At 28.2% G+C, this 13,096-nt stretch overlaps 2 protein-coding genes across 2 annotated transcripts in view; both read left to right on the top strand.

Moving 5' to 3' along the window:
• Window positions 1–4,922, top strand: part of LOC108766646 (mycosubtilin synthase subunit C) — a 12,335-nt gene extending 7,413 nt beyond the window's left edge. The window contains exons 6-13 of the mRNA XM_018516053.1: window positions 122–184; window positions 1,033–1,243; window positions 1,521–1,688; window positions 1,895–2,091; window positions 2,591–2,786; window positions 3,436–3,799; window positions 3,876–4,326; window positions 4,450–4,922. Coding sequence (XP_018371555.1) covers window positions 122–184; window positions 1,033–1,243; window positions 1,521–1,688; window positions 1,895–2,091; window positions 2,591–2,786; window positions 3,436–3,799; window positions 3,876–4,326; window positions 4,450–4,590 — 1,791 coding nt within the window. The 3' untranslated portion in view covers window positions 4,591–4,922. The remainder of the gene's footprint in view (window positions 1–121; window positions 185–1,032; window positions 1,244–1,520; window positions 1,689–1,894; window positions 2,092–2,590; window positions 2,787–3,435; window positions 3,800–3,875; window positions 4,327–4,449) is intronic.
• Window positions 4,923–7,737: 2,815 nt separating this feature from the next.
• Window positions 7,738–13,096, top strand: part of LOC108766643 (mycosubtilin synthase subunit C) — a 6,720-nt gene continuing 1,361 nt past the window's right edge. The window contains exons 1-9 of the mRNA XM_018516051.1: window positions 7,738–7,870; window positions 8,047–8,322; window positions 9,218–9,373; window positions 9,764–9,990; window positions 10,226–10,288; window positions 11,527–11,737; window positions 12,011–12,178; window positions 12,371–12,567; window positions 13,014–13,095. Of these exons, the coding sequence (XP_018371553.1) occupies window positions 7,738–7,870; window positions 8,047–8,322; window positions 9,218–9,373; window positions 9,764–9,990; window positions 10,226–10,288; window positions 11,527–11,737; window positions 12,011–12,178; window positions 12,371–12,567; window positions 13,014–13,095 (1,513 nt within the window). The remainder of the gene's footprint in view (window positions 7,871–8,046; window positions 8,323–9,217; window positions 9,374–9,763; window positions 9,991–10,225; window positions 10,289–11,526; window positions 11,738–12,010; window positions 12,179–12,370; window positions 12,568–13,013; window position 13,096) is intronic.

The following is a 13,096-nucleotide window of genomic DNA, read 5'->3' as shown; positions in this document are numbered from 1 at the left end:
TAAAATATATATATATATATATATTTATAAATTCATTTGCAATTTTTTATATAATTTATGTGTGATTTATGTAAGTTAATAATATAACTTAATTTGTGACAAAGAGAAATTTATGTTTTAGATACAACGTTTAGTCCTTGTGCCATCGTTGCTGCGTTCATTGCTCATGTATTTAGATTTGCGAGTGAGTATGAAAAGCTGTATTACACGTGTAATTGATCGCTTTTACAAGACAGGCGAACCTGTAATTATTACATAAATTTCTTCGGATTTTCAATTTTTATTTTATGCAACATCGTACGAAAGATTAAAAACAGCTTTCCCTTTAGTCCCTGACCATTAAAATGAGTAGTTTGCAATATCTCATAACAGTCATAACGATGATTATAATAATAATAATTCACTGTACATAAAATATAATCAAAGATAAGGCATAAGATGTTCTGATGTAGCTTTTTCCTTTAACACTCGCGAAGATTTTAAACAGCCTTGTACTTTTGACATTTCAATATTAGTTGAAAAGTTAAAAGTACAAGAAAATGGTCGACAAGTTTATTTATCACGTTTAAGTAAACCCCAGAATATATATGAAAAGCAATACGCTTAGACAAGTAAAAACCAATAATGCGTTTACGAAATTTGATAACTCCCAGATCAGCGTGTAGATCTCGCAACTGAGAAATTTTTCTACAAATCAATGTAAGTTGCGCTCAAAAATTACGCAACGCAGATAACAAGCATTTGATCAAATATTTAATTATCGAACGTTATGTTATCGTGCTATCTATTAATAAAGATAATAGATTGTGCTAATTATCCTAAGCGGATTAAAACTTTTATGGCATTATCGTTATCTTTTTAATCCATCTTTTTTCATGCAATCTTATATCAAAATAGAGCGTGAACATAATTTCTATATATCGTTATTGCAACTCAAGGCACCTGAGACACTGTTATGCAATAAGAATGTCCACCGCCTCATAACACTTTACATTTAATATATTTACATAAAGTTGTCATTACTTTGTGTAGGATAATAACAACGTTTTCGGTCGCTTGAAACTCTGGATCTGTTCCGGGGAAACCTTGTCAGTCGCACTGGCCGATCAATTTTTTGCCACGTTTGACAATAAGGATAAGATATTAGCTAATTTCTACGGTAGCACAGAAGTCATGGGCGACGTTACGTATTATCTGTTAAATAAACGGGCACAATTACAAGGAATGGAGAAAGTGCCAATCGGTATGAATAATTCTCAATCACAAATATGTCTTGATTTACTAACTAAGGACACATCTCCCGCCTAATGGAATAACAAAGCTTAATAAAATAATAAAACAGTGTTGTAAAAAATAAAATAATAAAATTGTTGCTAAAATACAACAAAGCATTTAATTAGTTTCTAAGCTAATAATAGTTATAAAAATACGTTTCAATGAATTATTATTACTAATAAATATATTAATAAATAATAATTACTAAACAACATTTACATGGTTTGCTATGTCTTTTGTTACAGGAAAACCGATTGACAACTGCATAATTTATCTCGTAAACAAAGATATGCGAGTGGTTCCCCAGGGAGAAGTCGGAGAGTTGATAGTAGCTGGAAGAAACCTTGCTGCGGGTTATATACGTGAACGAGATACACATAAATTTTTGGACAATCCTTACGCCATCGATCCAGGTGAGAAAATAAAATAATGCAAAAGGGAGATCGAATGTCGCGTCTTTCGAACTTGAAGAATTTACTGTAAATTGTCCCTTTCATAATGTCGATTTCTCTTACGGGCAAAAATATAATCAAAGCGTCGTGATATTCTTTTAGTTAGTTTAGAATTACAATTTCGATATGCATATGAGTAACATAAAAATGTGCCAATTTGTTTGTAGAGTATTCAAGAATCTTTCGTACGGGCGATTACGCTAAAATTGTCAAAGAGTCGATAATTTATGAAGGACGAATAGATTCGCAGATCAAGATTAGGGGTCACCGTGTCGATCTCACGGAAGTCGAAAAAGTGGTCGCCAGAATATCTAATATCGATAAAGTCGTGGTTCTTTGTCACAAACCTGGTGAACTGTCACAGGTAAATATTTCAATGTACAATATATATGCACAAAAGAAAATGTACTGATGATAAAAAAATTCATAAACAATAATTCTTTTAAATTTAATTTTCCCTAAACATCTAAATATCTTAGAGAATATTTAAATAATATGTCTATCTTTTTAATCGCTTTAGGTAAAAAATTAATCTTCAATAATTTTGATAGCACGTAATCTTGCATTATAAAAAGAATCGATATAACTTATCAATTGAATATTGATAAATAAATTCATATATAAATTGAATATTCAATTTATTCTAATAAATTATTTTATTATACAGTTTCATGACTTTAAAAAATATTTTTTTTTTGGCAATTAATTTATCCATATATATATATATATATATATTCTATAAACACCATCTTTAAATCTCTAAAAATATATAAAATATTAACATTAAATATTATTAAAAATGTTAAATTGATTTTCTAATGTTAAATTAATGCACAGATAAATTTTATATTTTAAATGTTTAGGCATTAGTAGCTTTTGTTACCATTATGAATGGAACAAATTTATCCAGTTCGGAAATCGAAGATTTTCTTCAAAGGACGCTTCCGCCATATATGTTACCACAAATTTTTATTGTTGATTACGTACCTCTTCTAACCAATGGAAAAACGGATCGACAGACATTATTAAAGAAATATGAATCATCTTATTCTAATAACGGTATGTCGAACTAATTACTTTATATCGTTTTGTTAAGTAAAATATCATATACGTCGTGATATTTCTTTAAGCTATTAAGTAAGATGAAATATTAATTATTTCATTATAGCAACATTTTAATTACAAATAACTGTTTTATCTTTTAAAAGTAGATATTTGTAAGTTACAATGTGAAACGTATTATGACTCTGTCAATCAAACCAGTTTATGAATATTTATCGTCTTCCTTTCAATTTTAACATGAATCGCTATATATATTTGAGATTAGAATAACCTTTCTAATCTTTTCTACAAAATAAGTTAATTAAGTAACAAATGTAAAAAAAATAAAAAATAGTTTATTTTGTTCCATTTTTTTCATGTTTTTTATTTCTTATTGAGTAACTAATTCTACATATTATATTTGTAACAATTATGTTTGGTTAAAAATAAAAAAAAATTCTTTTGTAAGAAGAAATCAGAGAGAGAAGATATATTTTAATAATAATTTTTAATCTATAATTTCTACTTTTTCATAGATAAATAATTAAAATATTAAAATAAATTAGTGTGTGTTGTTACCCAATTTCTTTTAATTACAAATAAAGAAAGAATAATTAATTTTTTAACACAAAAGATTTACTGGCTAAGCTTAAATATTTTATTCTAGAAGACGACTTTTCTACGAATTGCGATTATAGTGGCGTTCCAAGTCAAGATCTTGCAAAAGCCCACATCCTCTTTCCGACTATCGCATCTGTAATCGGACGTAGTGGTCGAGTGTTGGTAACGTTACACTCGAATTTTTACGAGCTTGGTGGAAATTCCTTGAATTCCATTTATACCGTAACCAAGTTAAGAGATCAAGGTTATCAAATCGGTATTACGGATTTTATTACGGCGAAAAATTTAGCCGATGTATTAAACCGGATGAAGCTCATGTCATCCGATGAAGAACTTCTGAAAGAAGCCATTGATCAGAAATCATATGTCTTTGAATCATTAAGTGATTGCCATAAGGAGGACACGATCGAGTAAGTATTGTGCAAAATTTTAAGTTTGTAACAATCATATATGAAACAATTAGGGAACATTTATTTAAATTTGCAGAATAATCACAGAGAGCTTTTACTCAAAAGCCGACTTGGAACAGTGGTTAATACCGGACATAACAAGGGGTGATTATCGGGAATTAATGGAAATTATGTGGGAGTTTTATGTAGAAAAAGACCTTAGTTTCGTGATAAAGTCGGCGCAGAATGGCAAAATAATCGGGGTTGCTCTCAACTTTGATCTTTGGGATGAACCTGCAGTGGTACTGAAATCTAAATTAATGATTGTTTTCGATTTTCTCGAATATGTGGAAGGACCGATCAGAGACTGCAAATTACCAAAGAATAAAGGTCAGATAATTCACATTTCCATGATGGGGACAAACAGTGATTTGAGTCCCGCGGAAAACGTGCTTGTAATGAAACACATGGAAGAATACTGTTTGCAACTCGCCAAACAAAAAGAGTATATCGGAATTTTCACCACAAACACTAGTCCGCTCACACAGGTAAACGATGAACATAATCCTTTGATAGCTTAACTAATAATGCTAATAATAACAAAGAAAGTACTTATTATAATACATAATTTTGCGAAATTTATGACTTGTATTTTTTTATGTAAACTTCAGCAACTTGGTACGGACGTACTCGGTTATGAAACAATGCAGATATATCAAGTGAATAAATACGAGACTCCCGAGGGATATAAACCTTTCGGTAAAGCTCCTGACAGCCAAGTGGTAATTTGCGCATTGAAGATGATCAACTAAAATTATTTTAATAAATATTAAATAGTGTGAAAAGATAGTATTACTTATTAAAGGTAAAGAGTTGTTCCATCTTTCGAAAAACTTCAGCTCACTGTCTTACTCTCTTACTTTCTTATGCTCTTACTCTTTTACTATATTGTTTATTCAGTAGGTAAATTATCACACAGTTTATCTGAAGATGGAACAACGGACCCTAAATAATGTAAACATGAACTGTTATCTTTCATCGATGCATCTGATCATTAGTAGTCCATTAAATTCAAAACATTTTCATATCGCATTGTTATTTACTGTAAATATCAATGATAAACGTATCATAATAATTGCACGAAACAGCAACTGATTGACTATTTATAGTCATTTATACCTATATACTGTTTGTCAAATATAACTATTATTTTTTCGTTATTATTCCTCATTGTTTTTCATAAATTAGAAAAAATCTTTAAGATTATTTACTTTAGTGTAAGAATTTATTTTATTATTTATTGATATTTTGTGTATATAAAAATACGATATAATTAAAAAAAATTTCAATTATAAAAAATTTTCTAAAATTAGTAAAATTGCATGTTATATTGTAATATTTCAACAATAAAGACGCATAAATTTCATGAAAATATTTTAATTAAAACATTTTCAATAAAATGTACTAAAAGTATTCATTGCAAATATTACAATAAATACTTTTACTAAGCTATAAATTTATTATAAAAATTTATTGTGATTTGTTTTTAAAATGTTAGTAGTATGCTGTTATTATTATGTTATCGCAATAATTATCTTTTTAAGTAAAAAGTCTTAACCGAGAAGTATTTTAAATATAAAGTATTATAAAAAAGAAGCAACGGTTTTATGATAAATTGTAAGTTATTTCTTAATATAATGTCGTTAAATTATTTAGGTTGTAGATTCATTCTTTGACATATCATAGTAATGTAAAATAGGAGTATAGTAATTATTTATTTTACTTCACATGAATAAAGTACAATAAATTTGTAATAAAAATAACACTTTAACGATTGTTAAATAAAAATATAAGTGATGTAACATTAAATTAGTGCATATTTTTTTAATAAACGTAATATTTTACAAATCAAATACAAGTAAATTGCCTATAAAATATTATAAAATGATATGATACACATAATATGATAATAGATATACACTCACACGCAAAAAACCGGAATTTTAAACTGTAAATCGGGGGCAATATTTAATAACACACACAATATGGTTACTCATGGTTCGCACAACTTGTTTGACTTCATATAAGTGACATTATTTTTCATAAAATCGTGATTCTCTGATATAATAATAAAAAATGATTGTAATTCTTATGCAGCAAATCGAACAATTTGATGACCAAATTTCAACAAGTATTGGACATTTAATAATTTTGATCATTAACTCATATATTACAGCATAATCTCTCTTTAATACAGTTTTTTTCGAATAATTTGATTTTGCATTATTAATTGTACTGATGAGAACCCGAATCGAGGGTTGAAACGTATACGTGTATTTACTTGCTTAATAAATGATGTTGTAATTTACATTCGAACATCTTGTGTTGGTTCATTCGGCATTACTTGTTAGATTTAATCACTTTTGAGCCTATTTCGTTTATATATATACACATTACTTACACACTAACAATCACGAAACTCTTATAGATAATTAATCAAAAGATATTGCCCTTAAATTACAGAAATTAATATTTATATATTATTAATATCAATTACAAAGTATAATTTAAAAAAAACTCACGAATCACAAGGATTTTGCTTTTTATTAAAAATCATAATTATATTGATAAAAAATATATGAATATTAAATTATTGTAATTTAAGATCAAATAACTATAGATAATCTTTTGAAGAAAGACTTCTATTAATTAATAAGTGATTGGCAGCTTTATTTAATTCACAAAATCGAAAGCGAATCAGCACAGAGATTTTTATTTTTACCGAAATCTATATATACATACATATATATATATATATATAATTTTTCGAAACAATCGAGAAAATTTTTTGTCGACAATATATTTAGAAATTTATTTTAATTAAGATCGATAATAGGCGATCTTTTATAAGAGTGGAGACTCCCTCATAATCAATTCAGAGATTTATCTCTGTATTGATTGTATATCGCCGTTACCTCATCTAAAAATACATTTAGCGAAAATATAATTTTTATTCGAAAAATATCACATTCTCGGAATCGCACGAGAATATCGAGATCTACTCAGCTGTGCGAGTCAGAAAAAAAAAGGTAAACACAGATAGACACGAGACTAGCAAGCGAAAGCAACGGAATAAAGAGCATAATGACTGATAACATTTCTAAACAGTATTTAATATAATATATATTGCTACTATAATCCGATATTTCAGTAAAATATAATATAACACGCGCTGTAATTCGATGTTAAGAATATGGGATATAGCCGCTGTATCTCGCACAGGCAAGAAAATAAAGTTGAAATATCGCGTTAATTTAAAATCGTTAAAATCGAAACTTTCTAGAACATTCAAGAAAACAAATAATTTTCTCCAAGACTAAGGTCAGACAAGCAATCGCGGGACGAGAGCAAGACATTTCTCCGCCGACTCTCGTCACGTGAAGTTATGTAAAATCTGTCGCGCTCGGAAATAAAGACTTTTATACGATATTCTATATAGAGTCGATCATTTTATTCTTTGACAATTAAACCATTAAAAACTCCTAAAGAAGCATAGAGTCAAACTGATCGGGCACGTATTAATAAATTTCTCAACTTATAAATTTAATTATTGAACTTAATATAATTTCACTTTATAAGATTACATTTAACAATACAAACCCTCATCATCCGCAACGTACTAATAACGATTTAATCCTCTTGTCTAATGCTTGTGAGTGATCACTTACACTATCCAAAAGAACAAATAGTAAATATTATCATAGCTTATTTTCTTGAGAACTTCTTTCTTGTAATATTTTGATTTGCAAATTTTAGATATTATAAAGTATTGATGAACAATTAAATGTATCATAAATTGTTAATGAAAAATTTCAATATTAATTTTTATTGTAAATTAAATTTTAGATTTTTGCTAACCATACAAAGCAAGAAATTATAATTTCTTTGAAATTTTGAAAATGAGTACTTTGCAGCAGCAATCGATTTTACAAGGTCAACAAACAGGAAGGAGTCAAAAGAAAGATTTATTGCACGAATTGTTCAGTAGCGCAGCAAAATCTCATCCGAATCAAATTGCAATATTTTACGAAGGTAAGGATTTGCTTCTCGATATAAAATATAAAAGAAATCACTTCATGAAAGTGGTATAAAGTGTTTTTTGGTAATTTAATTAATCAGTATTGTATTAGTTTTAATAATGCCAACAATGCGGGCGTTGTATCAAAAGGAAATTTATATATCTAAACATTATTGAAAACTCGATACAGATGATACCGAACAGAAATATGAGATGTCTTTTAAAGAATTGGATAACATCACCAATCAGTTGGCACGAGCTTTACAAAAGTATGAAAAATTTGAAACCACTTCTCAGTCTCTAATAGCTATCTGCATGAAACCGTCGCATCGCCTTCTAACTGTGTTACTTAGTATACTGAAGGCAGGAATGGCTTATCTACCTTTAGATGCGGAATTTCCGATGTCTAGAGTCAAATACATTCTTGAGGAAGCGCAACCATTATTAGTATTGGTCGAGGAAGGAGGTAAATTTCCGTTTCTACAGAATACAAATTTCAAAATAAATATCATAAAAAATTTAAGATTATTGTTCAGTGTCTAAATTGCATTTTATATGATTTTTATTCTATTTTTGTAACTATTATATAATCTATCTCTTCTTTTTAATTTAAGTTTTATCTTTTAACTAATTTTTCAATGTTAAATAAATATAAAATATACAAAAATCAATTAAATAAAGTGCGGCAGTGTTTTATAACTAATCTTCGTTAACATCAAATTTTAAAAACATTTTTAATCATAATTATTAACTTTAAAACGTATAAAATTAAATCTATTTCAAACTGTAAATACGAGATTTACTAAAATCTCTCATACAAAATTTCATAATACCATTTAAAGATACTTGAGCTTTATAGTAATAAATTATCGGAATTGGCTATCAAAGCCGATATCGGACTATGCATTTATCATTAAATCGAGTATACAATATCAACGTAATAAAAAAACAATAATTCGATAAGCGCGAGATATCTACGTATAGTAGTTCCTTCTTGTTACAATTATGTACTTTTTCGCACAAGATCGTGAATGTATTAAAGATGCTGAATCTTAATAAATATTTGTTTTAATAGCGCGAGCTGGATTTATTAAATGTAAACATATATTTACTTATAAGAACCATTAATTCGATTTAACTATTATTTTTTATTAAGTAAGTATTTATTTAATGAAAATTAAGTTAGTATTACTAAAAAAATATGAATGAAGATTTATTAAATGTTTTCTCAGCATAAATATATACGTGAAAGAATCTTTTCACGTTTTATCTCAATTGAATATAATTGAATTAATATTTCTTCCGCTTTTAATTATTTCTTTAATATAAATAATTAAACATAAATACAATTCTACTTACAGTAGATTTATCAATCTATGAGGGAGATTTGGTCGTGACGTATGAACAACTTTTGAAAGAAGCCAGACAAGAACAAGAATATGCATTACAAACCAAAGAGGATTTGAATCAACTTGCAATCGTTCTTTATACTTCCGGAAGTTCAGGAGTTCCCAAAGGTATCTTTTTACGCTTCGGTAAACTGTATTTCGCTAGAACTGTATTTTGTGATATTATATGTCATATATATATATTACAATAGATAAAACGCAAAAAATGTACACGATTTAATGCGTAGTGTATATATATATATATATATACTCATTTTTATTCATCACAAGCTGCTATTTATAAATATCTTTGAAATGTCATACTCTCTATTTTCGATGTTAAATACGGCGAATACAAACTGTGTTTCTGTTGTAAAAGGATAATAATCTTAATTTCAATTACACACAAAAAAATACAGAACAGAAATAGAAAATGATTACCTATTGTGTAATTTATTGTTTGAAAGAGAGTCTGGAAAAGCATAATCATTTGTAATATACACATTTATGTTCTTAAAGGAGTGCTTATACCACACGCTACTATATTGAATCGTCTACAATGGCAATGGAGGGAATTTCCATATGCTAATGATGAAGAACAGTGTATTTTCAAAACTTCCCTTACTTTCGGTGACAGTATTGCCGAAATTTGGGGACCTCTTCTACAAAACCGAACCCTAGTAATTGTACCGAAAAGTATGACTAAAAATCCGGAAAAGTTCATACCGCTTTTAGAAAAGCATCAGGTAAAAACTAATTGACTTATCGCGTATAATTATAACAATATAAGAAAATTTTAGAAATGTAAGAAACTATAATAATTTACAACCGACACCATTTAGAACAGATTATTTAAAAAACAAATAATCATATAGCGTTTTTAATAGTAGCGAGTTTCATCAACCTCAGTTAGATTAATGACGTTACATGTTCTACTATTGGTTGATGTTGCATGCTTTACATGTTAAATCTATGTTTCAGATACAACGTTTAGTCCTCGTGCCATCGTTGCTGCGTTCGTTGCTCATGTATTTAGATTTACAAGTGAGTATACAAAATTATATTGCATGTATAATTTGCAGTATAAACTTACTATAAAAAAGGTAAAAGAAGCTCTATAAGAATATGTATTGCTCGAAAAGAGCTGTTGTACCTACTAAGTTAAAAATTTTTGAATTTAATTGTTTGAATTTAATTGATACCATGAACAATTATCCGGTGTCGTCTGATGCACTTTTATTATACAATCTAAGTGCAATCGATCAGTTCAGCCCTTATTAAAATAATCCGATGATCGTGTTACTGAAAAATTCGATGGCTCGCATAAAGATAGATACATAGTTGGTCTCGCACTATCGCAAGACGCGTCCTCTTAACGCCAAGATACTACCGTGTCTTTTAATCAAAAGATATGTATACTTGTTTTTATTACATAAATTTCTCGGAAACTAATCTTAATTTTATGTAACATTTATACGAAACGTTAAAAACGACATTCTTTCCCTTTACCCAGTGAGAAATGATAACGGAATCGACATCGAATCGATGTCGATTCGACGTCAATCATATCAAATTGTATCGACGTCGATTCCATTGTCATTTCTCAATGTAGTTCTTGACCATTAAAATGAATAGTTTTGAATACTTCATAATAATAATAATATAATACATTGTGCATCAAATTTAATAAATAATAAGACATAATAATGTTTTCCTTTAACACTTGTGAAAATTTTAAATGTGCTTGTTTTAACATTTTAACATTAGCTCAGACATATTTGATAAGTTTATCCGTCATGGTAAAGCAAATTACAGAACATAATATATATACAAAGAAATTAAATAAATAAAAAGCAATTAATATTGTAATGTGTACACACACAATTCAGTGACTCCCAAATCAATTCTGTCTCGCGACTGAGAAATTTTTTTACAAATAAATATAAGTTGCTCTCAAAAATTATGCAACACAGATTATAAGAATTTTATTAAATGTTTAATTAACAAAAGTTACCTTGCTGAGGTATCTTATTAATAAGGAGATCTTAATTATCCTAATTATTCTAAAAACAGAATGTGCTAATTATCCTAAGCGGCTTAGAAAATTTCTACGGCATTATCGTTATCTTACAATCCATCTTTATATTAAAATACAGCGTAAACATAATTTTTATACTGTTATCATAGCTTAAAACACCTGAGATCTATAATTTGTACGTCACAAGAATAACGTTCACGCCTCGTAACATCTTAGATTGAATATACGATCTTTTTTTGTATAGAATAATGACAACGTTCTAGGGCACTTAAAACTTTGGATCTGTTCCGGGGAAATTTTGTCAGTAGTTCTGGTAGACCAATTTTTTGCCACTTTTAACAGTGAAGATAAGATTTTAGCTAATTTCTATGGTAGCACGGAAGTCACGGCTGATGTTACGTATTATCTATTAAGCAAACGGACACAATTACAAGGAATGGAAAAAGTGCCAATCGGTAAGAATAATTCTCACTCATCAACATGTCAATGATGTACTAATGAACATTTCTTATCCAATGAAATAATAAAGTTTAATAAACAAATAAAATAGTACAATAAAAAATAATAAAATAACAAAATATTTGATAAAGTAATGTAACAAAGCATTTATTAGCGTTTAATTAGTACTAAGCTAATAATTATATAAAATTCCATTTTAGTGAATTATTACTAATAAATATAATAATCGGTAAACCACATTTACATTATTCGCTATGTCTTTGCTGCAGGAAAACCGATTGATAACTGCATGATTTATCTGATAAACAAGGATATGCGAGTGGTTCCCCAAGGGGACATCGGAGAGTTGATCGTGGCTGGAAGAAACGTTGCAGCAGGTTATATACGCGAACGAGACACACATAAATTTTTAGACAATCCTTACACTATCGATCCAGGTGAGAAAAGAAAATAACAATAAGATCGAACGCTACGTCTTTTAAACTTGAATTCACCGCAACATATAAATTCTGCTATTCTATAACAAGCAATAATTAAAGCATTGAGATTTCCTTGCATGACATTAAGATTTGGAATAATGATTTGGATATATATTTCACATTAAAAAATGTGTTGATTTTTGTCTACAGAGTATTCGAGAGTCTTTTGTACGGGTGATTATGCTAAAATTGTCAAAGGGTCGATAATTTATGAAGGACGAGTGGATTCACAGATCAAAATTAAGGGTCACCGTGTCGATCTCACGGAAGTTGAAAAAGCGATCGTCAAAATACCCGATATCGATAACGTTGCGGTTCTTTGTTACAAACCCGGCGAATTATCACAAGTAAATATTTCAATATACAATTTGACAAGTGTGTAAATAAAATATACTTGTACAAAAAATCACAAACAATAACTCCTTCAAAATTTCCATAATTATCTAAACCTCTTTTTGTTAATGAGCATACTACACGTTTTTTTTCTTTTTAATCACTTTAAATATAAAATCAATCATTAAAAAATTTTGATTGTCGTCATTTTGCATGTTACAGTACAACTTATCAATTGAATATCGATATTTCATAAATCGAATAATATTAAAAACAATATTTCACTGAAGTTTCATGATTATTAAACTCGTTTCTTTCATGAAAACTTATTCGTATATTTTAAAAGAATTATTTTTAAATTACAAAAGCTGCCAATATTAAAAATTATTTATGAAAATTAAGCATTTCAATAGATTTAAATTTATTTGTATAGATATATTTTTATATGTTAAATGTTTAGACATTAGTAGCTTTCGTTACTATTATGGATGGGACAAATTTATCTAGTTCGGAAATCGAAAATTTTCTTCATAGGACTCTTCC

Source organism: Trachymyrmex cornetzi, unplaced genomic scaffold, assembly GCF_001594075.2.
Source record: "Trachymyrmex cornetzi isolate Tcor2-1 unplaced genomic scaffold, Tcor1.1 scaffold61, whole genome shotgun sequence".
In the NCBI taxonomy this organism is placed as follows: domain Eukaryota; kingdom Metazoa; phylum Arthropoda; class Insecta; order Hymenoptera; family Formicidae; genus Trachymyrmex; species Trachymyrmex cornetzi.
This window is presented reverse-complemented; position numbering and strand designations above follow the sequence as displayed.